Below are 26064 nucleotides of genomic sequence, written 5' to 3'. Positions count from 1 at the left end.
GGCACTAGAGTCAGGGCAGGCACTCACCCTCAGGATGTTCCTCCATGCCCAGGCAGGGAAGCAGATCTTGCTCATCCTTTATAGCTCTGATGCCATGGTGATGGGCATGAGCCGTGTGCCTTGCTAAAGGGACAAGGGCAGCTGGCTCTCAAAGCCACCAGATTTTATCTCTGAAGGCTGTAGCCCCTCCAGAGTCACCCGCTGCCACCCCTTCAGGGACCCACCTCCACCCTTCCCTACACCACATGCAAATTGCCGAGGGCAGGAAAGCACGAGCACTGTTCGGTACAAGGCATGGTGCTTTTATTCACCTCAAAGCAACCTCTGTCCCCACACCAGCCTGTTCCTTGCCAAGCCCCAGGTGAGGTGGCCAGAGTACAGATCACTATCCTCTGGGCTGGTGGGCATCACCAGCTGGTGCTGGGCCAGGGCCACAGGATTCCTGGGCACCCTCAGAAGCGGAGCTGGACTAGGTAGCGGATCCGGCACTGGCTTTCCTGGTAGATGAGGTACTCACTCTGGCTGAAGGAGGAGTTCTTGTAGGCAGGTATGGGGATGGGCTTGCCTTGGCACACCAGCACCTTCTTGCCATCCAGCAGCACCTCCTCATCCTGTGCAGGGTCTGGGCCAGAAGTCGCCCCCATCAACACGTCAAGCCTGAGAGCTTGCCTCCCACCCCCCTGCCCTGTGCTCACTCCTGCCCCACAAATCCCATACCCTTCCTGCCCCAGACTCACCTGGCTCTGTCTGGCCACAGGCCAGGACACTGTCATAGCCAGCAGGTGGCTGACACAGTGAGGGGTCATCACGGGTGATGCGGTAGGGCTTGCCCAGGGCCACCTCCGTCAGGAACATGATGCCAACATTCTTGGATGTGCAGCCCACTGACATGGGAGAAAGGGATGGAGATAATAACACCACCCTTGGTGTTCCCATCTCGTTGTGCCCAGACCATGCTGGGACAGAAAGACCAGTTGCCATGCAGGGAAGGGGCTTGGCATGTCCACATGCCTGCCAGCCCACAGCTGCCTGGCAGGGGTCATGCGAAGGCAGCCGGGCTCACATTGACCCTGCGGGCATCCCAAGCAGCCTTGCTCATCCCAGGACCCTCACCATAGCAGGCTGATTTGCTGTTCTCAGAGGCAAAGTAGATGCCCTTGCCCACACGCCCTCCTGAGTGTGGCATGATGCGCAGCCCGCTCTTCAGGATGGCCGCCACCACCGCCACGTTGGTGCCGTGCCAAAGCAGGCGCCGGTGCTCCAGGAGGTCGTGGGCTTTGAAGCGCTCATCCTGGAGAGACGCACAGCTAAGGGCTGTCCACAGAGGGAGATGTGGATGCCCAGGCATGGAGGGCTGCCACCCACTACCCCAGGCCAACTCCAGAGCCCAGATGGAGGGGCAGGAAAGCGGGCAACCCTGGCCAGCTGGGCTGAAGCCCCCACTGGGTAAAGAAGCCCAGAGCCCTAACACAATCCTGGGGTGCAACCAGGGCTTCCACACTGTAAGATGGGGCAAATCATCTCCACCTCACCTCACCAGCTCGGGCCACCTGCCAGATGTTGAGGATGTGGAGGTTGTGCCCAGTCTGTGTCACGTAGTTTTGGATCAGCTGCCAGGGAGGGAGGCAGGAAAGCAATGTCACCACAGGCAGCCATCCCAGCAATGCCCAGGGTGCCCCTGGGACAGTGGGGACCTTTTGGTGTGCCCACAGGCCTGGCACAGTTGCTCCCCATTATGAGACACTGTGGCACAAGGACCACCTGATATTCCCGGGAAGCTGAGTCCAGCAGGGAAAGCTGGCAGCAGAGCAGGGCATAATCCTGATCCAGCGGATGCGGGACTTCTTTCTCCTCCTCCTTCACTTTCTGTGCCTGCAGGCTCTGTGCCAACTCAATGTCGGCCAGCACCTGGCAGGGACAGACCAGAGACATGCTCACCACCAGTGCCAGGCACCGTACTGGGGGACCAGGGCAAGCCCAAACTCCTGCCAGCAGCTCCCTGCCCCACATGCAGGAGCCCTCCTTGGGGAGGGATGCCACCCACCACGTGCCCTGGCGTCTCACCAACAGCATGTCCTTCTTGGCACGGAGCAGATCAAGGGAGTTGATGGGGGGTGGCCGTGCCCGCCCAAAGTTGTGGGGGACGATGGTGTAGAAGCGGGAGGAGAGCTCCTCCAGGCAAGAGGCATCGGGGGGCTGCTTCTTCAGCGCTGCCTCCAGCTCCTCCAGTGCCTCAAAGCCCCTCGCGATCTGCTGCTTGCTCAGCTTCCCCAGCGGCATCTTCTTCACATCTGGAGGGTGTTGGGGAGGGCACAGGTGATCCCATCCACCCCACTGGCCTCACAAGAACCTCCAAGCATCACCACGGGCACATGCAGGCACTCGGCACAGGGTATCCACAGTCCCACCAGGTGCCGGGATGGCAGAGGGGATGCTCTAAAATCCATCAGCACCTCTGCCCCACTCACCCCTCCACCTGCACACCCCAGCTGAAGCCCCCAGACCCAACACATGCCATCCATCACCTCCTACCGATATTCATGGTCTGCATGGCATCCCGGAACATGTCACTGCTGAAGATGAGGGACACCAGCTCCTGTGTGTCCTTGTCCAAGGTGCAGGGCAGCATCCGCTGCTTGCAGACCTTATTCCCATCCACATCATCCACCTGCAGATCCCCAGCATCACCTGTGAGCCTGTGAGAGGCTGTGGGAGCTGCCTGATGGGGAGAGCCCAGCCCCTGGACAGCAAAGCAATAGGCAGGTGCTGCCTCCATTTTCCATGACTGATTCCACCCAGAAGCCCATGGTTCTCATTTGGGATGCCCTCCCACTCCATTTCAACCCATTAGCCCCAAATCTCTGCCTGCAGACTGTTTCAGCACGCACCCAGACCCTCCTCGGAACCCACCACATCCTGGTGACCCCCTTGGATGTCCTGTAGGACACCTGTACTGGTGTCCAGTAGCCCAGTAGTGGGATATGAGGACTATCCCACTGTGGTGACACCCTAGCTGCCCGTTGTACTCACCTTGAGGGTAACCTCCAGCTCCTGCCCAGCCCCTGGCTGCACCTCGATGAGTGTGTACTTCCCTGGCTGGGCAACGAAGTTTTCCTTTGAGGCCCACCTGTTCTTGGTCTTCTCCCGAAACTTCTTCTCAAAGTCCTTCTTGGCAGCCTCCAGGGAGGCGCAGGGCATGAGCTTGGACTGGCCCACCTCCCCCTGACAGTGGATAGCAGTGCTCAGGACCTCTCCTACATCCCTGCCCCACCTGCCCCATGCTGGAGGGAGCAGGCAGGGTTCAGGGGGGTTGCAATTGCAGGGCTGGTGGGCGGGGAGTAGGAACGTGCTGAGTCACCAGCATGGGAAGAGACTCCAGGACTCCTTGTTGTAATGTCACATTCACATTCACTGCAGTGACAGGTGCCATGTGCCCCAGCCACGTTCACCATGTCATGGGTGGGAAAGTCCTTGAAGCCCCCCAAGCAAAGGGCTATAACAGGGCACTTCATTGCTTGCTTCAGGACCAGGAAAAAGGGATGGGGACCACCAGGTTCACCCTCAACCTTTGGGGATCCGAAGGCAGGCTGGGGACAGCTGGAGGTGGGTGGGCATGCAGTGCCAGGGTGGACTCACCACACGGCCCCAGCGGGTCCAGACACTGTGAGCACCATTGTGCTCAAGGAGCTGGATGATGTAGAACTTGTTGTTGTTGGCACTGATGTTGGTCTGGTTCAGGGTGCAGTCGTAGTCCTCGTAGACCTACAGTGAATGGCACGGCCTGGGCTGGCACCTGGGCAGCATTTGGGGATGGGGAGGGTGCAGAGATGTCCCAGCAGGGATACAGGGGGGTCTGCATGGAAAATTGGAGCTGCCTATGTGTCAGCAGGTGGCTGCCCAGAGGTTCACCCTGCTGCCCATGTCCCCCCATCCCAGCCCCTCTGGTACCTCAGCCCCACTCTCACCTGGGCACCTGGTGTCGTGCTCAGGGGGCACAGCCCATCGATGGTGGCAGGGGGCTTCTCCCTGGAGGCAGTTTTGAGGGCTGCCAAGGTGGAGCTCCAGGTGTCATCCCCATCTTTCCCTTTCGCTTTCTTTTCCCTGTGCTGTGTTGAGGAGGACGAAGGGCGCTTGGAAGCCATGACTCAGCCTCCCCGAGGGGGCAGCTCAGCCTTAATCCTCCAGCAAAGTCCTTTGGGGAGAGGCAGGGTAGGAGGTGAGAGATGCCAAGTCCTTCCGGGAAAGTCCAGCTTTTCCTCATCCTCCAGCCCACAGCCGCGTTGGAAGAAGGGATGGGACCTCTGCCCACAAAATGTCTCAGCCTTAACCCTGTATTTGGCACGGGGGACAGAGCCTCTCAGCACTTTTCAGCCCCCATGGGACCCCAAAATGAAAACAGCCCAGTGACACAGAGCTGAGGGGGATCATGGGGGAAGGAGCGCAGCTGCATGTTCAGCAAACTCATGTCAGAAGAGCTGGAAGAGGATGAGGGTCTGCTGGAGAGGTGGGGGGAACTGGGAAAGCCCTGCTGGCCCCAACCTCCCCTCACCAAGGACCCCCAATCCACAGGAGTGTATCCCCACAGCTCCCACAGCTCTGTGCCCCCAGGGCCATGCGGGAGAGGAAACCATGCAACACCAATCCCCCCCAAACACACAATGCCTTCCAGTCCCTCCCAAGCCCAGTGAAGTGCTTTGAATTGGGCACCGGTGGTCTCAGGTAGCCCCTGTCTCCTTCAGACCCCTGGTCCCAGCCAAGCTAGTGGTGGTGAGGGCAGCAAAGGGGGCAGAGGAGCGGGGAGCAGCCGTGTCCTACCTGCTCCTGCTGCCTGGGGTTGCCTGTCGAGGAGTCTCCTACAGCCTTCGGGCTGGCTGGGCAGCCTGCCCGGAGGAGAAACTTTTTCCCTAGGCAACAGGCAGGGACGACAGCGGAAACAGCTGCCACGCCTCCGGGTAGCGCATGCACCCTGTGGCAGGCCTGCCTGCTGCCTGCACTGCCTGCACTGCCTGCAGTGTTGCCTGTACTGCCTGCACTGCTGCCTGCACTGCCAAACACTCTCTGGACGAGAGGTGACCCTGTCAGTGGCTGCTCTTCCATCCCACCACCTCCCCTGGTCATGCTCTGAGACAAAGAAAACAGTCTTGAAGAGTTAATGTCGCCAGCGTCATTTTGCGTGTTAAAATATCTTTTCTTGAGTCCCCATCAAACAGGAATGGCTGTGGGTCAAGCGGGGAGGAAAACTTGAGCACATCCTGGGAGCTGAATGTAGCTTGGGGGGTTCTCAACAATAGCTGCCTCCTCCTGCCTGCAGCCCCACTCTGAGGGGTGTGGGTGTGGGCAGGGTGGCTGTGCAGGCAGCAGGGACCGCTGTCATGGGCAGGAGGCAGAGCTGCACCTCGTGCTGAGAACACGAAGAGAACAACCTTGCTGGGGCCAAAGCCTTGCTGGCTTTATAACTCTTGGGCTTGGCCACATCAGCCCAAGCTGTGCAGGCGGGGGCACAGCCCCCTGTGCTCCCCTGGGTGATTTAGTTTCATGGTGTCCCCTCAAAGGGCTGCAGCCCGTGGTAGCTTTTTAATTAGTGATAGGCTGGAGGAGTTGGGTTTGTTCTGTCTGGAGAAGAGAAGGCTCCAGGGAGACCTTAGAGCCCCTTCAGTACCTAAAGGGGCTTTCAGGAGACACTCTGGCACAAGGAGCATCTGATATTCCCAGTGACTTGCGGAATCAAACCCCAAAAATCACAAAGAGTATTGAAGCAGATATGTTTATTTGCAGCGCTGGGTGCATGGGGAGTAGCCTTGCAATAACATGCACACCTACTCCCTTTGTTCAGCCCTTTTTATGTGATAGAATGTTATATAAACGTTAGTCATGTTACATATACGTTAGCTGTGTTACATACGCATTAGCTGTGTCAGCAAATTCCTGAAAATTGGGAGGGGAAATCATTAACATATACCACTCTTATAACTCCGCCTCAGAACGCCCCTTGGGGGTCTTCACTGAGGGTCTTTTGGATGAAATAAGACATCTTCCTCGGCTCTGAGTTTTTCACCTTTGCAAGAAATGTGGTGCTGGCACTGGCCACTCACCTCAAAACCGGTTTCATCTTGTCTCCTTCTCTTGGAGCCCCCCTTTATCAATCTTCAAGGTCCTTCTCAAAGCTCCTTACCACAACTCCAAGGCCTCTGTTTCTGCTAGAATCCTCATTATAAAGTTAACCATATTTGTAAGTTAGCAAAAGCAAGCAAGGCCTTATTCTAATTTAACAGTATTCTATCTAAAAATTAACTCTATTAAGCGTTTAAGGCTACTATCTTTTATCACCACTTTATATTTTGATCACCCCTTATCAATGGGAAGGTGAGCCCAGCTGAGAAAACTTGTAGGAAAGGTCGTCCAGCGTAGGGATCTCCTCCTCCTTCACTTTCTGTGCCTGCAGGCTCTGTGCCAACTCACTGCCAGCCAGCATCTGGTGGGGACAGACCAGAGACATGCTCACCACCAGTGCCGGGCACCGTACTGGGGGACCAGGGCAAGCCCAAACTCCTGCCAGCAGCTCCCTGCCCCACATGCAGGAGCCCTCCTTGGGGAGGGATGCCACCCACCACGTGCCCTGGCGTCTCACCAACAGCATGTCCTTCTTGGCACGGAGCAGATCAAGGGAGTTGATGGGGGGTGGCTGTTTCCGCCGAAAGTTGTGGGGGACGATGGTGTAGAAGCGGGAGGAGAGCTCCTCCAGGCAAGAGGCATCGGGGGGCTGCTTCTTCAGCGCTGCCTCCAGCTCCTCCAGTGCCTCAAAGCCCCTCGCGATCTGCTGCTTGCTCAGCTTCCCCAGTGGTATCTTCTTCACGTCTGGAGGGTGTTGGGGAGGGCACAGGTGATCTCATCCACCCCACTGGCCTCACAAGAACCTCCAAGCATCACCACGGGCACATGCAGGCACTCGGCACAGGGTATCCACAGTCCCACCAGGTGCCGGGATGGCAGAGGGGATGCTCTAAAATCCATCAGTACCTCTGCCCCACTCACCCCTCCACCTGCACACCCCAGCTGAAGCCCCCAGACCCAGCACATGCCATCCATCACCTCCTACCAATATTCGAGGTCTGCGTGGCATCCCGGGACCTGTCAGGGACCTGGTGACCCCCTTTAATGTCCTGTAAGAAACCTATACTGGTGTCCAGTAGCCCAGGAGTGGGATATGTCACCACTGTGGTGACACCCCAGCTGCCTGTTGTACTCACCCTGAGGGCAACCTCCACCTTCTGCCCAACCCTTGGCTGCACCTCGATGAGTGTGTACTTCCCTTCCTTGGCAACGAAGTTTTCCTTTGAGGCCCACCTGTTCTTGGTCTTCTCCCGAAACTTCTTCTCAAAGACCTTCTTGGCAGCCTCCAGGGAGGCGCAGGACATGAGCTTGGACTGGCCCACCTCCCCCTGACAGTGGATAGCAGTGCTCAGGACCTCTCCTACATCCCTGCCCCACCTGCCCCATGCTGGAGGGAGCAGGCAGGGTTCAGGGGGGTTGCAATTGCAGGGCTGGTGGGCGGGGAGTAGGAATGTGCTGAGCCACCAGCATGGGAAGAGACTCCAGGACTCCTTGTTGTAATGTCACATTCACATTCACTGCAGTGACAGGTGCCATGTGCCCCAGCCACATCCACCATGTCATGGGTGGGAAAGTCCTTGAAGCCCCCCAAGCAAAGGGCTATAACAGGACACTTCATTGCTTGCTTCGGGACCAGGAAAAAGGGATGGGGACCACCAGGTTCACCCTCAACCTTTGGGGGTCTAAAGGCAGGGTGGGGACAGCTGGAGGTGGGTGGGCATGCAGTGCCAGGGTGGACTCACCACACGGCCCCAGCGGGTCCAGACACTGTGAGCACCATTGTGCTCAAGGAGCTGGATGATGTAGAACTTGTTGTTGTTGGCACTGATGTTGGTCTGGTTCAGGGTGCAGTCGTAGTCCTCGTAGACCTACAGTGAATGGCATGGCCTGGGCTGGCACCTGGGCAGCATTTGGGGATGGGGAGGGTGCAGAGATGTCCCAGCAGGGATACAGGGGGGTCTGCATGGAAAATTGGAGCTGCCTATGTGTCAGCAGGTGGCTGCCCAGGTGTTCCCCCTGCTGCCCATGTCCCCCCATCCCAGCCCCTCTGGTACCTCAGCCCCACTCTCACCTGGGCACCTGGTGTCGTGCTCAGGGGGCACAGCCCATCGATGGTGGCAGGGGGCTTCTCCCTGGAGGCAGTTTTGAGGGCTGCCAAGGTGGAGCTCCGGGTGTCATCCCCCTCTTCTTCTTTCACTTCCTTTTCCCTGCCATCTGGCTGTGTGGAGGAGGATGCAGGGCACTTGGAAGCCATGACTCAGCCTCCACGCGGGCACAGCTCAGCCTTAATCCTCCAGCAAAGTCCTCTGGGGAAAGGCAGAGCAGGAGGTGAGAGACGCCAAGTCCTTCCAAGAAATTTCAGTTTTCCTTCCTCCTCCAGCCCACAGCTGGGTTGGAGGAAGGGATGGGACCTCTGCCCACAAAATGTCTCAGCCTTAACCCTGTATTTGGCACGGGGGACAGAGCCTCTCAGCACTTTTCAGCCCCCATGGGACCCCAAAATGAAAACAGCCCAGTGACACAGAGCTGAGGGGGATCATGGGGGAAGGAGCACAGCTGCATGCTCAGCAAACTCATGTCAGAAGAGCTGGAAGAGGATGAGGGTCTGCTGGAGAGGTGGGGGGAGCTGAGAAAGCCCTGCTGGCCCCAACCTCCCCTCACCAAGGACCCCCAATCCACAGGAGTGTATCCCCACAGCTCCCACAGCTCTGTGCCCCCAGGGCCATGCGGGAGAGGAAACCATGCAACACCAATCCCCCCCAAACACACAATGCCTTCCAGTCCCTCCCAAGCCCAGTGAAGTGCTTTGAATTGGGCACGGGTGGTCTCAGGTAGCCCCTGTCTCCTTCAGACCCCTGGTCCCAGCCGAGCTAGTGGTGGTGAGGGCAGCAAAGGGGGCAGAGGAGCGGGGAGCAGCCATGTCCTACCTGCTCCTGCTGCCTGGGGTTGCCTGTCGAGGAGCCTCCGACAGTCTTCGGCCCGAAGAAGAAACTTTTTCCCTAGGCAACAGGCAGGGATGACAGCAGAAACAGCTGCCACACCCCCAGATAGCGCACACACCCTGTGGCAGGACTGCCTGCTGCCTGCACTGCCTGCACTGCTGCCTGCACTGCCAAACAGTCTCTGGACAAGTGGTGACCCTGTCAGTGACTGCCCTTCCATCCAGCCACCCCCCCTCGCCATGGTCTGAGACAAAGAAAACAGTCTTGAAGAGTTAATGTCGCCAGTGTCATTCTTTGTGTTAAATATCTTTTCTTTTGTCCCCATCAAACAGGCAGGGCTGAGGGTCAGGCAGAGAGGAAAACCTGAACACATCCTGGGAGCTGAATGTAGCTTGGGGGGTTCTCAACAATAGCTTCCTCCTCCTGCCTGCAGCCCCACTCTGAGGGGTGTGGGTGTGGGCAGGGTGGCTGTGCAGGCAGCAGGGACCGCTGTCATGGGCAGGAGGCAGAGCTGCACCTTGTGCTGGGAACACGGATAGAACAACCTTGCTGGGGCCAAAGCCTTGCTGGCTTTATAACTCTTGGGCTTGGCCACATCAGCCCAAGCTGTGCAGGCGGGGGCACAGCCCCCTGTGCTCCCCTGGGTGATTTAGTTTCATGGTGTCCCCTCAAAGGGCTGCAGCCCGTGGTAGCTTTTTAATTAGTGATAGGCTGGAGGAGTTGGGTTTGTTCTGTCTGGAGAAGAGAAGGCTCCAGGGAGACCTTAGAGCCCCTTCAGTACCTAAAGGGGCTTTCAGGAGACCTGGAGAGGGACTTTGGACAGGAGTGTGGAGCGACAGGACAAGGGGTAACAGCTTTAAAGTGACATAGGGCAGGGTTAGATTGAACATAAAGAAGAAATGTTTATGCTGAGTGTGGTGAAGCACTGGCACTCGTTTCCCAGAGCAGCTGCGATCCCTGCCAGTGTCCCAGGCCAGGCTGGACAGGGCTCTGAGTATCCCAGTCCCGCGTGGGGGGGCCGGGCCGGAGACCTCTTTAAACGGCGCCTGCGCGGCCCCGAACTACATCTCCCGTCGTGCCTCGCGGCGTGTCCGCCCTTTGCGCATGCGCCCGTCTGGAAGCTTCCAGTCGTGGCGCGCGGTGGCCGCTGGGTAGAAGACGGGCGGTCCACTCGGCGCCATTTTGTGGCGAGGCAGCGAGAGGCGCTGTGCGGGTGTGCTCGGCGTGAGGTGCCGGACAGCGCTGTGCAGGCTGCCTGCGGATTCTAGGCGGCGGCATGGGCTCGGACAAGAGGTGAGCGGCGACGGGAGGGCGAGGGGGAGACGGGAGGGGGGCGGGCGGGCAGGCAAGCAGTGGCGGAGTCGCGGCGGGCGCTTCACGCTCTGAGCTCGGCCCGCTGTTGTGCCGCAGGGTGAGCAGGACGGAGCGGAGCGGCCGCTACGGCTCCATCGTGGAGAGGGAGGACCGCGACGAGCGGGAGTCCCGCAGCCGGCGCAGGGATGATTACAAGAGGTCTAGTGAGGAGCGCCGCGGTGACCGCTACGATGACTATCGCGACTACGATAGCCGGGACTACGACAGCCGAGACTATGATAGCCGCGATAGCCGAGACTGCCGCGACTACGACAGCCGGGACTACGACAGCCGAGACAGCCGTGTCTGCCGGGACTACGACAGTCGCGACAGCCGCGATTGCCGCGACTACGATAGCCGCGATTGCCGCGACTACGACAGCAGAGACAGCCGAGACTACGATTGCCGGGACTACGACAGCCGGGATTGCCGAGACTACGACAGTCGCGATAGCCGAGACTACGACAGAGACTACGACAGCCGCGATTACGATAGCCCCGAGGTGAGCGGTGCCGGGGGGAACCTGGAGCGGGGCCGGCACGGCGGGGTGTGCGGGGCTGGGGGGGCCGGGTGCGACCCGGGGCGATGCCCGAGGCCGTGGGGACCAGCCCCGGGCCGGGGCTCGGTGTCCGTGTCTGTCCTGGGCCGGTGGCACTGCGGGCACACGCTGCGGGCAGTCGCGGGGGCTAATCCTGGGCGCTGGCTTCCAGAGGGAGCGGGAGCGCAGGAACAGCGACAAGTCAGAGGATGGATACCATTCCGATGGCGATTACGGAGAGCACGACTACAGGAACGATATTAACGATGAGAAAGAAAGCAAGACCATCATGTTGCGTGGGCTCCCCATCACGGTTACGGAGAACGATGTGAGTAGCCGGGCAGGGCTGTGCGGGAGCGGCGGCTGCTGCCATTTTGTTGAACGCTGCATCATGGTGGCCCCTCTCCAGCGCTGCCGAGCTGCCATTTTGAGTCCTGAAAGCGTTTGAACTGTCACTGTTAGAGTGACAGAGGTCAGTTCAGCGTTAACGACTTTCTTTCAAATGAAACAATCCGCGAATAGTTGTTTTTTCATGCATGTTTGAATGCTTTCTGCAAGAGTGGATTTTAAGCTACGTGCTGTTCGCTGCTTTTCTTTATTGGAGGGAAGAGGCAGGCGTTTGCTTCTTCCCACCGCAGCGAGAGGGGAGGGGGACTGAGGCACAGAGGCAGCACTTCCTTCAGTTTTTCTGGTCTTTATTGAGGTCAGAAGTTGTGCCTGATGGGGTCTCACACAGACACCGAGCTCCTCAGCCAAGCACAGCCCCGCACAAAGCTGCTTTGTGCAGGCACGGCTGCGGGAGTCATAAAATGGCTGCTGCTGAGCTGACAGAGCAAGTATATGTGAGCTTGGTACTTGCTTGTCTAATTCCTTGAATAGAAAGATGTTAAAGCTTTAGGTTTTTTGATTGTAGTGTTAGGTTTTTTTTTCCTTCCTTGCTGGATTATTTTGGTTACCAAGCTGTACGCCCACAACTGTTATTTGAGGGTTAGCCCTGTAAAAGCTGAGCTATTCCAGTTTGTTTTCAGGCAGGCGACTCCTCTGCCTCTGAGGTGTTTGTGTGTTGATTGCTAACACAGAGAATGCTTTTGCACCGTTTCTGCGGCGTTTTGTTTTCCTTTTTTTTTTTTTTTACTGATTACTTGCTGCCCTCCTAATATTGAATGTCTTAATCACCACTTACTGCTCTAATATTTTCACAAGCGTTTCAGAACACTTTTTGTTTCTGAGGTATTGATATTGTAGCTCTACAGTCGTGCAGTAACTGTAGCATAGTTTATATGAATGTTTAATTGTGGACTCATCTTGGGAGTGTAGGCAATGCATCTCAGAACTGCTAGTTGTTTTCTTAAGTTAACATTACTTCAACACTTCTGGCTGTGTATGCAATTTTCAGCTTTTTCCACATTTTTCATGAGAAAAAGCTACTTGCATTGAAGATACTAATTACAGTCAGCATAAAAATGAGTAGCTTAAGATCAGTTTTGATTCTGCTGAGCAACCTTGTTGTATGTAATGTCGTTTGAATTCTGTGAAAGCTGCTGAAAGACCTTTTGTCTTCTGCTGTGGCATTAAAAACTTGGTGTTTCTTTTTCCTTCATGCCTCCCCCAGCAATTTACGTGTCCTGTGCCGCAGCCTAAGCAGCTTTATTATAGCTGAAGAACTGATGTCTCTGTAGCGTTTTCTTTGAGGACACGTTCTTCACAAATCTGCTTTATCTCCTGAAAAACTGGAGGGGATCTATTAGAGGATGAGAACTTCAGCATGAGACTTAGCAATACATTCACCATGGAGCCCTGCAGTGTAGGCTGCTTGTGTTTCATTGCCAGGAGCGAGGGATATTTAGATATGCAGGGAGAGAGGGATGTTCCTTTTAAAAACTTGGGGTCAAGCATAGTGTTAGCCAAATCTAGCACAAATTACCTTGGAACACAACATCATAGGGATTCAGATTCTGGATGATTCTGTGGCCCGAGTGAGGATGACGGTTTAGTGTAGGAAAGGGCTGTGTGGGCTCTCTGGTGCTTGTCAGAACCCTGTTGGGTTCTCCATAAAGGTTTTCTTTGTCTCCGAGACAGCGCTGAGACTGTTGATGTTTTGTGTACCACTTGTATGTACTGTAGGTTGCTTTTGTGACTTCTAACTGTCTGCCAAGATGTGAAAAATTTAACTGTTTGATCAAAATCTTACACAGATTCGCGAGCTTATTGAGTCCTTTGAAGGTCCTCAGCCTGCAGACGTGAGGCTGATGAAGAGAAAGACAGGTGAGAGCTCTTAATCCAGTTTTTGACATCACCTTCCTCTTCCCCAGCCCAAAAGAGTATCCAGAATTGTCCCCAAACTGCAAGCACATGCATTACCAAAAAAAAAAAAAAACAAAAAAAAAAGGGTTTGCCATGGCTAAGGAATGTGGCTTTTTGGAAGACTTATAGATAGCTGGTCAACATGTTAAAAGAAGTCTGTCTACAGGGGGTTTTGTTAACAGGTATTGGTAAGTAATAATAGTGTAAACCCATTTAATAATATGTAGTCTGTTGCATGGTTACCTTTAAACGTGGATTCGAATCGAGTGAAATGTAGCCAGTTAAGGCAGCTTGGTTCCTTGCCATGGCAAAATAACGAGCAGATCCCAGCAGTTGACGTCGCATTTGTAAAGCTGCTTTGTCATGAAGTAATGAAGCAGTTGGAGAGAGATTCGCCTGTTTTAAAGGAACTGACTAACACAAGTATCCCGTCTATATCTGAATGCTGTCTCTAGGTGTAAGCCGTGGTTTCGCCTTCGTGGAGTTTTATCACTTTCAAGATGCTACCAGCTGGATGGAAGCCAATCAGGTTGCTTCACTCACCAAGTCTAGATATTCCTGAAAATGGAACAAGTCTGTACAGTTAAAAAAAAAAAAAAGGAAAAAAATAGAGGTGGAAGGAGTGGTTTAAAATACTAAAAGCTTTGTATATATTAAAATTTGTAACAGTAGGACAAAATATAAGGAGAGAAATATTAGGAGAGAAAATTGACCATTTTGAGCACTCTCTGGTAAAATGTGTCGTTCTTTTAAATGGCTTGGTTGTGATTTAATTGGCTCATGAAGATTTGGCTAGTAGCCCTTAGAAAATCCTAGCTCATTTCCACTTGGTGTTTCCTTCTCTGCTGTCAGAGAAAGCACCGCATCTCCGTGTTACGTAGTTATTAACCCTGAAAGACAAGTGGCTGTTCCCCCACTTAAAGAGGGAGAACTGGCACTTCTAGAGGAAAAAGCATGTTTATCCAACTAAATTAGGTAGAGTGAGTTCTCACACCTGTTATTCTCTGTATTTTGGCTTTTTAGTTAGTGTGACTTCATCAGGAGCCAAAACACAGTAAGAGTCCTCTGGTTTGTTTTCCCATGAGGTTTTCCTGTGGTACTGCAGCTTCACTTGCTTTTGCTGCTTTTGAGTATTCATAACATGTTTTAACAACAGACCTTAAAAATACTCTCAAAATGAGAAAACTATCAAGTCACTGTTTTCTCTTGCACCTGAGTATTTGATGCAAAGGTCCTGGGGCAGCATGATGAATAGTTTTCTGCTCTGTTTATGTTATAATAAAACAATGGCACTGTAATGGGATTCACGGCAGTTCCAACAGATGGAACTTTTGTGCCTTGTGCTGGAATAATGTTTCACAAGTCCCACGCCATGGGTGATGTTCCAGCCAGAGAGCAGCCTTCGGATTCTGTTTTCCTGACATGCTGCTCAGTAGGTCTGGTGGATGCAGTGAAAAGACCTATATCAAGAAATTAATGCTGAGCGCATTTTCAGAAATGAGATTATTTTAATGTATACAAAGCTGTACTGATCCGTAACTTATTGAAATATATTCAAATTCACTCCGGTAACCAACCACCCCAGTAGTAGGGAAAACGTAGCCTGTCCCCAGCAGCCGGGTTGCTGACTTACATGACAGAATGATGTATTGCAACTATGCCAGCAGCCTTGTTTCTATGTGTGCACATCCAGTGAGTGCTGGGCCCTCCAACCCTCCCTCCTGCCGGTAGGAGCAATGGCTTTGCCCTATTTAGTTGTGCAGAATGTGAGAGCCTTATTCATGCTACGTGCTAGATCTGTCAGACCCTGTTGTCAGAAAAGCCACTGATCCTGACACTCTGTGGTACCTCTGCAGTAAATCAACCTGCAAAAAAAAATGGTTTTTCTGTTGCAATGTCTGGGGTTTGGCCTCTAACACGCACTTCCTCAGACATGCTTCCACCTGTTTGACCAAAATATGTTGATGGCCATATTTTGAAAGGGCATTCTGCATACCCATGCTTGGCAAAGCGTGAGGCTGAGAGTCAAGGCTTCTTAAATAGCTGTAAATTCCTAACTCCTCTGAAGTCAGAGTGAGAGGACATGCTGAAAGCATTATGAACTTTTCCTACCCCTGGAGAAGCTTCGCATGCAGTCTAGTTACTCATTTTGGAGAGCTCCTGCCTGAATGAAGAACACAAACCTCTCGTGCAGGCTTCCAATTGAACCAAGGCATTAGTCAAATGAAACCACTTGAGTTATGTTTCAGTTGATGCCACTTGTAATCCAGCCTTCAAGAAGTCTAAGCAGGGTCCCTTTGGGAGGAATTACTGTATTTTCAAAGGGACACTTCTGAAGTGTGCTTGGAAAAGTAATCCAAATATGGTGGTTAAAAGGTCTGGGGTATTTGGAGTAGGGGATGAAGTGAAGCAGTTACCTAAGGACACGTTTAAAAAGTTGCTCAGTGCTATACCAGCAGTGAATAGAAATGTGGGGGCAAAGAGACTCCTAAAAATGTGTTAATCCTGAACGCAACAGATTAGGACTTTGTCTCCTTCGAGACACTTCCTGGTTCCATGTCAGCGTTTAGAGTTTGGCAGCTTTTTCAACACTCCCTGATTCCGTTTATCTTTGCTCCACATCCCATTCTCTTACTGCCCTCGTCCTCCTCTCTGCAGGATTGGATGGGCAGGGTGTAGGTGGCCGTGGTTGTCCTCCACATCCTCCCCATATGTTGTCCATTTAATTCAGGAGCACTGATTCCTCCGAAGGGTGCTCTGCCATGGGAAAATGAACATGTGTGTCTCGATACAGGAATAATTGAAACCACTTCTTTTGCAGAAAAAGCTGGTGATTCAAGGGAAGCAGATCGCAATGCACTACAGCAACCCCAGACCTAAATTTGAGGACTGGCTTTGCAACAAGGTACAACGTGTGTTTTTGTTGGAGGAAGTTTGTCTTGACTCGGTGCTCTCCACTAGCTCAGTGGTTTGAACAAAGTGACACGTGATTCAGATGCCCTCCTACTGTCCATAGGACATGGTAGGCATAGTGAGATGAGGGAATGAAAAAGATTCATAGCTGTGATGGCCATGGAGACAGAGAGACAGCAGTGTTGCCCCCAGAGACACACAGATGGGCATGAGCTGTCCTTGATACTGAGTATGAAGTCATCAGATGATGACTAATCTAGTGTCAAAAAGCTGCTGTTCTGCTACAACCTGCTGTGCACTGCTCGTTTAACCTCTCAAAGGTGAGATGATTTAGTAAGATGAAGACCAGGCTGTTCTGTCAGCCTTTAACTACACCTTTTACCCATAAAGTAAACTTACTCCCCAGCCTGCGTTCCATTGTGCTTTTAAAAGCAGTTACTGTGCCTGGGATTGTAAGTTAAAGACCACACGGTTAAAATAACTAACTGATTTGGGATGACTAGGGAAAAAGTAGCTGGGATGTTCTGAAAAGCAGCTGTGGTGCAGATAAGGGTGGCTTTTGATGTTCTGGATTAATGTGGTGGGTTTAGCTTTGTTGTGTTATTTTGTGTGAATGTCTGAGTTTTGTTATTTTACAGCAACTGCAGCATTATTACAAATTATCCAAGTTCTTACTGGTCTTCTCTTGTTCATCATAGTGCTGCCTCTACAACTTCAGAAGGAGACTAAAATGCTTCCGCTGTGGAGCAGACAAATTTGGTATGTTACCTCGATCTCTTTATTGTGTTTGATTTTGTGGGAAATCCTGACCTGTGTAGGAAGCAAAGTTTATTGTAGGTCCTAGACTGGCTTGTGAAATTCGAGCTTGACTGAATGAGCCATGTCCTGACTAAAATATTTTCTCTTCTTACGAAGATTCAGAACAGGAGGTACCACCTGGAGCAGCAGAAGCCGTTCAGTCTGTGGATTATTATTGTGATAGTAAGTTATCTTTGACTTATTGTAGAATATGAAATGTATACATGTGAATGTAAAATGTATTGTAGAATGTGAAATGTACTAAAAGTCCTTCCCATATCTCAGCCTGCCCGCTGAAGGACGTGAAATACTCTGCCGAGCCTTAATGTGTGCACTGATGTTGTACCTCTTCTCCCCAGCCATCATTCTCCGAAACATTGCTCCTCACACAGTAGTGGAATCCATCATGACTGCCTTGTCTCCGTACGCATCCCTGGCCGTCAACAATATTCGTCTTATCAAAGACAAGCAGACCCAGCAGAACAGAGGCTTTGCGTTTGTGCAGCTGTCGTCTGCCATGGTGAGGGCCTTACTCATGTGCTCAAGAGAAACAGCAGGTTAACCTGCTTTTCTGGCTGCAGCATTTAGAGGTCTTGAGCTGTCTGAAGGACTGCCCCAGGTCTCTGAGGGTTAATGGACATTCAGTGTGTCAGAGCTGTTCGTCAGTAGCTGCAGTTTGAAAGAAGATGGTCTGGGATTTTTTGTTCACAGAAATTAAGATCTGGGGCATATCATGTGGGAGAAGGTGCATGGAATTAGGCTTCTTCCACCTTGAGAAAGGAGGGGGAGGCAGATGTTGCTCTTCTCTGCAGCATCCAGTGGGAGGTTGTGGGGACAGCAGATGACATATATTGTCGAGTATACATAGATAGGACAATGGGGAACAGTCATAAATTGAAACATGGGAAATTGCAGTGAGGTACAAGGAAAACCTCTTAAGTTTCAGGGAGGTTAGGTACTGGCATGAGGTCCCTGAAGAGTGCTGGAGTCTGTGTTTCTAGAGGTACATGTGGCACTGAGGAATGTGGTTTAGTGGTGGACTTGGCAGTGCTGGATTAACAGTTGGACTCGATGATCTTCAAGGTCCTTTCCAACCTAAATAATGAGTCTATATACCAAACTTGATCAGCAGTATGATCTGTTTGGATCTTCTTCAGTCAAAGTGGAGCAGGTTGTTGGACTTAAATGGGTGCCTGATCTCAATCTTGCTGGCCTCCCGTTTGGAGTAATTTGGGGCTTTATAAAGCTAAGATTTTGGAATGTTTTTCATACTGAACAACCCATGGAAAAGCTCAGTATATGATCGGTTGCACTAGCATGAAGAGATGGAGGTGTTCTTATGACTTAAGCTCTTTTCAGCAGCTGCATGTGAAAAGGTGGAGCTTTGGGAACTTCTGAATCCCCCTCAGTAACCTGCCTTTCATAATAATGAGTATTTCTTATTGTAGGATGCTTCTCAACTGCTGCAGATTTTACAAAGTCTTCAGCCACCGTTAAAAATTGACGGCAAAACAATTGGTGTTGACTTTGCAAAGAGTGCCAGAAAGTGAGTTGCAATAGCAGTCGATTATGGTTTTTGGTTTTTTATTCACACTTCCCCCCCCCATTTATATTGGAGGTTTATTGTTGTCACCCAGGCTTTTATTAAGATTATTCTAAATTATTCTAACTCCAGAGTTTTGTTTCCCTTATGTATCCTGTGTTGCATGCATCTTGCTTTTCACTGTGTACGAGGAGAGTGAAAGCAGTATTTCCCACCTCCCCTTTTTCCAGTCCTCTGAAGATAACAGCATAACTGCTTGTGTGCATAGCACACTTGTTTCCTTGGAGACCCACTGACTTATTACTGACTGTACAACAATGAACCTGAAGTTCCCTTGCTTGCCAAGCAGTGCTTTGGCTCATTCATTACATTCAAAATGTAGGGGCAGACGACCTCCTTGCAAAGGGAGACACTTCAGAACGAAAACAACATTTACTGAGATGGCTGATTTTTGTGATTGCAGAGACCTGCTTCTCCCAGACGGTAACAGAGTCAGCGCCTTCTCTGTGGCAAGTACAGCCATCGCTGCAGCTCAGTGGTCGTCCACTCAGGTATGACTTGGGGGCTGTTGTTCATAGACCACATAATTTCCCTGCTGGCCACTTGCCTGATTGAATTGACCAGTGGCAGATCTGGCTTTGACACATCTGCTCTGACAGTCAGTTTGGAGCCTAAGCAGTGTTGAAATTCTTAAATGCAGTAACTTACCTGTTCCTGACAAAAATCACCTTGCTTGAATTTCAGCCACAGACTGGAGAGGGCAGCACCCTTGACTACAGCTACCTCCAGTCAGGACAGGATGGCTACTCACAGTATGCTCAGGTTAGTAGTGGAGGTTGTGCTGTAACCAGTAGGTTGTTGTAAGTTGAGTATCCACTCACCTTGTGTTGTCATTCATTTCTCTTTTTAGTATTCCCAGGATTATCAGCAGTACTACCAAAATCAAGGAGTGTTGGACACAGACACAGCTACCATATCAGGTAGTGCTGATATGTTATTGTTTGTAATGCTAATTTTGAAATAGTGATAGTATTTTGCCTCAGCCTTTATGTTATTTTGCTGTGTAAAAGGAGACTTGGCTTATTTTGCTTTTGAGGCATCTGAGGTTGTGTTGATAGAGAACTGTAACAGATTTGCTGAAGTGCAACTGCTTGTGCAAGATGAGAGAGAAACCTCTGTTTCAAACTGTTGGCAAAGGCCTTGAACTCATGAGAACAATGTGAGCAGCTCTAGCAAGTGTTCAGCACTAGCGTTGTCAGAGGCCAGGAATTGCTGACTTTGGGAACAGAATATTTCCTCCCGAAAAGGAAACTATTCCTTGTCTGTGTAGAAAATACTCACTGTGTATCTGTCTCCTTTTGAATGCTTATTGCCTTGTTTGGCTGCTCGAGCTGGAATTAGGAGCTGAAACTATAAACAAAGTAATTTTAGCCCTAGGATGCAGTCTTGTTTTACAAATTAGCGGGCTTACGCATTACTGCTCTCTGTTGGCAGGAGCTCCGGTCACTACCACCACAGCTGCAGTTGTGTCCCAGAGTCCTCAGCTGTATAATCAGCAGACAAACTCACCTGACTCTCCGGTAATTACAGCACTGATGAGTCCTTGCTGTCAAAGCCAGGGTTATGTGGGATACAGGCTCAGCTGTAGCCTTTGCTTTTTAAAGTGGGTGGTACAGAAAGCGACTGAGTGTCCATGGGTTAGTCACAGCGCTTGTGTTTGCAAGTCACCTGCCATTTGTTTTCTGTGATCGTTTTGCTCTTTGGTGAAGGTGAGTGCCAGGTGTCCTGGTGAGGAGGAGTTGGCTGTTGTAGCATGGGGTGGGCTGCTCATGCCTTGGCTCACTGTCCTTGTTTTCTTGCGCCTTGGTGACAGATTTTCTAATGGAGGTTACCGGCTTGGGGTTTTTTTTTCAGACACAATCAGCACCACCTACCACTAGCACGCAGGCACAGGCGGCTCCCCCGACTGGCGTCGTGCCTGGAACCAAGTACGGTAAGTGCTCGGGAGCTGCTCGTGGGGACAGGTTTCTGTCACTGTGTAGCAAGAGAGGGACTCGGCTCTGGCCGAGTGCTCTGTCACCGTGTGTCGTGGTGAAGCTGCCCCTGGAACGCGTTCGCTGCACGGTTGTTTAAGAGCCCTTTACAGACGTGTCTGCCGTCGTGGCTGCTAAATAATCTCCGAATTTTACCTGAAATGTAGAAAGATACCTGTCTGAATTCGTCTGGAACGACCATGTCCCACACTTTAATTTTTTTACAGCTGTCCCTGACACTTCCACCTACCAATATGATGAATCTTCAGGATATTATTATGATCCTATAACAGGGCTCTACTATGATCCTAATTCCCAGGTAAACACAAGTTCTTCCCACATGTCTTAACTGTTAAGGTCCATTAGTTTCCTATCTCTCATCATATGAGTGACATTTGAAGTGCACAACATACCAAATGTTGCAGATAACTCTCGGCAGTGTGTGTAGAGCTGGGACTTGACTTCCCCCTGGTATAGCCCTTCATTTTTCTTTCCTTTCCTTAATTTTCCTCCAAATTTGGCCCATATAGGATTAGCACTTGTCACAGCCACTGTAACTGAGCTATGTCGTTGCGGAGTGCCCAGCAAAGTGCACCCAGCTCTGGGCTCTGGTGGGTCGTCTCTTGGGAGAAGCAAAAGGTTCTCCGTAGTGCTGTTGGGCAGCACCGCCTGTGTTTGGGGACAGAGGCTTCAGCCACTTCCTGTCTTTTGACTCCTCTGTGGAGTCTGCAGAACTTGTTTGGACTCTACAAAACGCCTTCCCGTGTGATGCAGTAGTCTGAATCAGCTTGCTTGGGTTCTCCCGTGGACACCGAGCTCATGTGAGTTGTTTTAACTGTCTACCTCTCCTTCCCTCTGGCAGTATTACTACAATGCCTTAACCCAGCAGTACCTGTACTGGGATGGCGAGAAGGAGACGTACATGCCTGCTGCAGAAGGTGTCACGTACCAACAGACAGCTACCACAACCACCACCAAAGAAGTGAAGGAGAAGAAAGAGAAGCCTAAAAGTAAAACAGCTCAACAGGTAAACGACAGAATGGGATCACAACGGGGATGAAGTGTTCTGTGGAATGTGATAATAGTTCTCCTTTTTCATGGCAAAGGAAATCCTAGGTTATTAAATGGGGGTGCATGCCTGCAATCTGCAGGCATTGTAGGGGGCTGAGGAGAGGTGGAGTTGGCAAGGCTTCAGTGCAGAAATAAGCTCCGCATAGGAGGAGTGCTTATGGAATCCTGCCAGGACCAGTGGGAGTATAACTGAGCCGTCACTTAGAGGATTAGCTTGATAAGAAGGTTTTGTACAGTAAAAGCAGCAAGCTGCGGTATCTTTGAACACTGTATACAGGGAAACAGCTGCACTACATCCAGTGTGCCGGGATTTAAAAATAAAAGGTAGTGGGTTGACTTCTTCTGAAACTGCATGTGAGATTGAATGTGTGCCATAAGAGATTGATAGCTGTGAGGGAAGCTGTGTGAGCAAACCACTCGGCATTTCAGATTGCTAAAGACATGGAGCGCTGGGCAAAGAGCTTGAACAAGCAGAAAGAGAACTTCAAGAACAGCTTCCAGCCACTGAGCACCAGGGAGGAGGAGCGGAAGGAGTCAGCAGCTGCAGATGCAGGCTTTGCACTCTTTGAGAAAAAGGTGAAGGTGCTGGCAGTGGTGTGTGGCAGGGGGGTGGTGTGGCAGAGAGCTCAGTTCTCATGGTGGTCTTGTCTCATCCAGGGAGCTCTGTCTGAGCGACAGCAGATCTTGCCAGAGGTGTTGAAAAACGGGGATGATGAAAATCCACTGAAGGTGAGTGTGATACCTAGCAGAGGTGTTACCAAAGGTTACTGGTAAAGCACTGGAGAGGAGCTCTAGCAGATACTTGCTTTCCAGCCTGCATGTCCATGATATCACCTGTAAAAAGTGGTGGTTGCAGTATTGACGGTGCAAGTGCAATAGGGTGAGTGACTGAGATACGCTGAGAAAGGCTGTGATTCCTTCTAACCTCAAGATCTCAGCTGAGGTTTTGAGGTTTCTAAATATGGCGTACTTAAAAGTATTGTTTGGCTAGTGGAAAATAAGTCTAACAGCCATGTAGCATGTGGTTCTTTTGAGCTGCAGTGCTATAAAAATGTGGACCATTACTGAATAGAACACGGACCCTTGCAACAGAGGTGGCAGGGAAGTCTGAAATACTGAACACTACCTTTGCTTCAGTCTTCACTACCAAGGCCAGCCCTTTGGAATCTGCCCCAGGAGAACACAAGAACTATCACTGTGAGGGTGACTGAGCACTGGAACAGGTTTTGTAGAGAGGTTGTGGAGTCTCCTTCCCTGGAGATACTTAAAAGTTGTCAGAACACACTCCTGAGCAGTGTGTGCTGGGGGACCCTGCTTGAGCAGGGAGGTCATTCTAGATGGCCTCCAGTGGTCTCTTCCAAACTTACCCATTCTGTGATTTCATCCTTAGCAATGGTAGAGCAGTGCTCCTCCTGTGATAAACACACATCTGCTGCCAACTGTTGGCACTGCCCTTAATGCTGTCCTTCCTTTCCAGCGTGGCCTCGTGGCTGCCTACAGCGGTGACAGCGATAACGATGAGGACTTACTGGAAAGAATGGAGAATGAGGAAGAGAAGCTGACTGACTGGAAGAAGATGGCTTGTCTGTTGTGTAGAAGGCAGTTCCCAAACAAAGATGCTCTGATTAGGCATCAGCAGCTATCTGACTTGCACAAGGTATTTGCACTATGTGGTCAGGAAGGTACTTGAATGCCATAATTCAGTGTGTAAACCGAAGCCATGATGCATATTGCTGTTTGGAAAACTGTTAAAAATAGGTGCAAGTGGATTGTTGCTCTCCCAAAATTCAACTACTTTAAAAGAACTGTTGTGCACTTCATGTTGTTAAAGTGAATCTCTTCTTGTTTCAGCAAAACATGGATATCTATAGAAGATCAAAGCTTTCTGAGCAGGAACTTGAAGCCTTGGAGCTGCGTGAGAGAGAGGTCAGTGTTGAGATGAGCAGATGAGTAGCTAATGGAAAACCTGCATAGGTGATCTGCTGAGCTCTCCTTATCCTGACACACGTCACTCGGAATAATCCTCGTAAGCCAACCCCTTCTCCGGTCAAGGTTCAGAGCTGCCCTGTTACATGGAAAAAAGTGTCCCATAAACCACAGCTACTGCTTAGCAGGGAAGGGTCATTCCACCTCCAGCTCAGGGCTGCCAGACTGGGACCAGAAACTTTTGTACCTCAGTGCAGCTTCAGATGTTCTCCAGGGACTTGGGTCTGTGGTTTTAATTTTAGTCGGCTACAATATATAGCTTTCTGCAGCAGCAGGCATTTAGCTGACTCCCATAGCTCAAAGATGAACAGAAGTGTCTTGGAATCCATGGTAACTGTGTTTGCTTTATGCAGATGAAATACAGAGACAGAGCGGCTGAGAGGCGGGAGAAGTACGGCATCCCAGAGCCCCCAGAGCCCAAGCGCAAGAAGGTCTATGATGCTGGCACAGTGTATGTATCCAAAGCTGCTCACCCATGGCTTCAGTGCACAATGAGCAGTTAGGTTTACTCATCTCTTCTTCCTGCAGGAATTACGAGCAGCCCACCAAAGATGGCCTCGACAACAGTAATATTGGCAACAAGATGCTGCAGGCCATGGGCTGGAGGGAAGGTTCAGGCTTGGGAAGGAAATGTCAGGGCATCACAGCACCCATTGAGGTAAGAGGGATGTCTCCTTGAGGAGGTTTGGTGCTTTTCTTTTTAACCAGAAGCAGTTGCTGCTCAAGATCTCTGGAGGAATAAGCTCTGCCATTCACAGTAAAGCTGCCGCTGTTCACGTTGGCTCTTGTGCCTGTTTGTCCCATCAGGTGCTAAAGCAGAGGCAGGGCTGTGCTTCCTTCCTTTGGCACTTCACTCATGAGGGTCTGTGACAGTGGTACCCCAGAATGGGCTTCGTCCTGTTGCCTTTCCTGGCCTTGCATACACTGTTAGGAACTGTTCTGTGCAGTTTCATTCCTGCTCCTGTTGGGGTGGGGTCAGAGTAGCGTGAAGGCAGTGAACATGAGGTGGTGTGTGTACTCTGGTCTCCTGTGTCTGTGTTTATGGCTGTGGGGATCCACACGGGAACTTGGGAAGGTTGGCTGGACTGATGAGTTTTTTGGCAGTGCCCTCATGGTGATGTGGCCACTCACTGGAGAGCTGAAACGTGTCTCTTCCCCTACAGGCCCAAGTACGAATGAGAGGAGCTGGCTTGGGAGCCAAGGGCAGTTCCTACGGCGTCTCCACTGCGGATTCGTACAAAGATGCCGTGCGGAAAGCCATGTTCGCCCGCTTCACGGAGATGGAGTAACACCTCTGGCCTGCGAAGCACTTCCTCGTTAGCAAGAACTGACTGTTAATCTCTGTAGCCTTGGTGACCTGGCTATATTCTGGTTTTGGTTTAGAGCTGACCATTTCATTCCCTTGGACGTTGTTCCCTGCTCGGCATGTAACACTTCCATGAGCAGATTGTTTGAACTGACCCAACTTCATGCTGGAGAGCTCCTCGTTAGACCAAGGGGGACACTGATCTTTGTATGGTCGTGTATATAGTGTAATGTATTCTGTGTTTTAGTGTGTTGTCCAGCTGCTGCTCCTGCCCTCTGGAGCAGCAGCAGGACCTGTTAGCTGTGGTTTCAGTCTCTGCTCTCCTTTTGTTGTATTGTCTGTCTTTGTTTTTTTGGAAAATTTTCCTGTACATTTTGTATGATACATCTTTGTATAGACTTTTTGAAGACTTTGATTCTAGTTGCCAGTTTGGCTCATTTCCAAAAGAAATACATCCAGAAATTATCCTATTTCTGTTTGTTGGTGGGTGAATGAAGAATTAAGTTGCCAATGCTGCTTGTCCTTTCTGTCATTCTACTTCTTCTTTGATGAGACTTCATCCTGGAGTCTGCTCCACATGGCACTCAGCTCGCCTCCCTCCTTTTATCTCTGCACTGTGCCTTGTTACCAGTGTCTTTCTCACAGCTCCAGCATGGATGGTGGCTGGTGGAGTGTCAGATCTCTGTGTAGCCCTTCCTGTCAGAGCTGTAGGAGCAGGAGAGAACCAGCAGCAGTGTCTGCAGCTTGTGGTCCTGCCCAGGAGCCTCTGCTGGCCCGGTGGGGGGCCAGAATGTGTGGCACCTGTGGGGAGGTTCCTGTGCTCCACCTCAGCTTCCTCTGGCCTCCCTGGACACAGCCTGGGGATCTGCTGCAGGCTGGGTGACAGTGAACCTTGTCCTTCCTGAGGTGTCTTGCAGCTGTTCATTACTGCCTTCCTGTTCCTCTGCCTGTGTTGTGCCTGCCTTGTCCATCCTGTCCTCTTCCCAAGAACCAAGATAAGCAGGGCAAGGCTCAGCCCTGAGCTCTGCCTTTACCGATGCTGCTGGCTCTGGGTCTTGCTCAGCCTCCACACAGAAGCTGGGTGTGGTCTTTCCTACTGTCCATATGGGCACAGGAACAGGTTAGGATGAAGCAGGAGCAGCTTCAGCACTCGCTCTTGGTGCAAG

At 51.4% G+C, this 26064-nt stretch overlaps 2 protein-coding genes across 8 annotated transcripts; one reads left to right on the top strand and one right to left on the bottom strand.

Annotated features, from left to right (window-relative positions):
* Positions 1–288: 288 nt before the first annotated feature.
* Positions 289–9126, bottom strand: PARP3 (poly(ADP-ribose) polymerase family member 3). Of its 7 annotated transcripts, none has more exons than XM_051811324.1 (11): positions 9039–9126; positions 8183–8417; positions 7854–7979; positions 3031–3222; positions 2533–2740; positions 2065–2291; positions 1762–1908; positions 1533–1610; positions 1114–1291; positions 738–884; positions 289–622 (listed from the first exon to the last, which is right to left on the bottom strand). In XM_051811324.1, the coding sequence occupies exons 2-11, from the start codon at positions 8363–8365 to the stop codon at positions 453–455; spliced, it is 1656 nt and encodes a 551-aa protein (XP_051667284.1). In that variant the 5' UTR covers positions 8366–8417; positions 9039–9126; the 3' UTR covers positions 289–452. The 7 variants fall into 7 exon arrangements, with proteins under 7 accessions (XP_051667284.1, XP_051667283.1, XP_051667288.1 ...); XM_051811323.1 differs by lacking the exon at positions 7854–7979 and adding an exon at positions 3637–3762; XM_051811328.1 differs by having other exon boundaries at positions 291–622; positions 2533–2668.
* A 1065-nt stretch (positions 9127–10191) lies between these two features.
* On the top strand, positions 10192–25409 carry RBM5 (RNA binding motif protein 5). The gene is made up of 24 exons (XM_051811310.1): positions 10192–10346; positions 10464–10908; positions 11117–11272; positions 13140–13209; positions 13704–13777; positions 16070–16153; positions 16860–16920; positions 17077–17142; positions 17319–17479; positions 18408–18505; positions 18966–19053; positions 19247–19324; positions 19413–19482; positions 19997–20082; positions 20417–20495; positions 20763–20854; positions 21398–21562; positions 22036–22182; positions 22264–22335; positions 23084–23263; positions 23458–23532; positions 23946–24043; positions 24121–24250; positions 24756–25409. The coding sequence occupies exons 1-24, from the start codon at positions 10330–10332 to the stop codon at positions 24879–24881; spliced, it is 2718 nt and encodes a 905-aa protein (XP_051667270.1). The 5' UTR covers positions 10192–10329; the 3' UTR covers positions 24882–25409.
* The last annotated feature ends 655 nt before the right edge of the window (positions 25410–26064 follow it).

The sequence above is a fragment of the Manacus candei genome, unplaced genomic scaffold (genome assembly GCF_025592945.1).
Source record: "Manacus candei isolate 608988 ecotype Guabito, Panama unplaced genomic scaffold, ASM2559294v1 h1tg000082l, whole genome shotgun sequence".
NCBI lineage: Eukaryota > Metazoa > Chordata > Aves > Passeriformes > Pipridae > Manacus > Manacus candei.
Note: the sequence above shows the minus strand (reverse complement) of the source record. Positions and strands in the feature narration are given on the sequence as shown.

Excerpts from the sequence above, each read along its gene's own strand:
- PARP3 (XM_051811324.1), bottom strand. The coding sequence starts at position 8,365 with ATGGCTTCCAAGTGCCCTGCATCCTCCTCCACACAGCCAGATGGCAGG. Across the intron at positions 3,223-7,853 it reads GGACCCGCTGGGGCCGTGTG|GGGGAGGTGGGCCAGTCCAA; the intron begins GTGAGTCCACCC and ends ATCCACTGTCAG. Across the intron at positions 2,741-3,030 it reads AGCTGGAGGTTACCCTCAAG|GGGCTGGGCTCTCCCCATCA; the intron begins GTGAGTACAACG and ends TTTGCTGTCCAG.
- RBM5 (XM_051811310.1), top strand. Across the intron at positions 13,210-13,703 it reads GCTGATGAAGAGAAAGACAG|GTGTAAGCCGTGGTTTCGCC; the intron begins GTGAGAGCTCTT and ends TGCTGTCTCTAG. Across the intron at positions 24,251-24,755 it reads GCATCACAGCACCCATTGAG|GCCCAAGTACGAATGAGAGG; the intron begins GTAAGAGGGATG and ends CTTCCCCTACAG.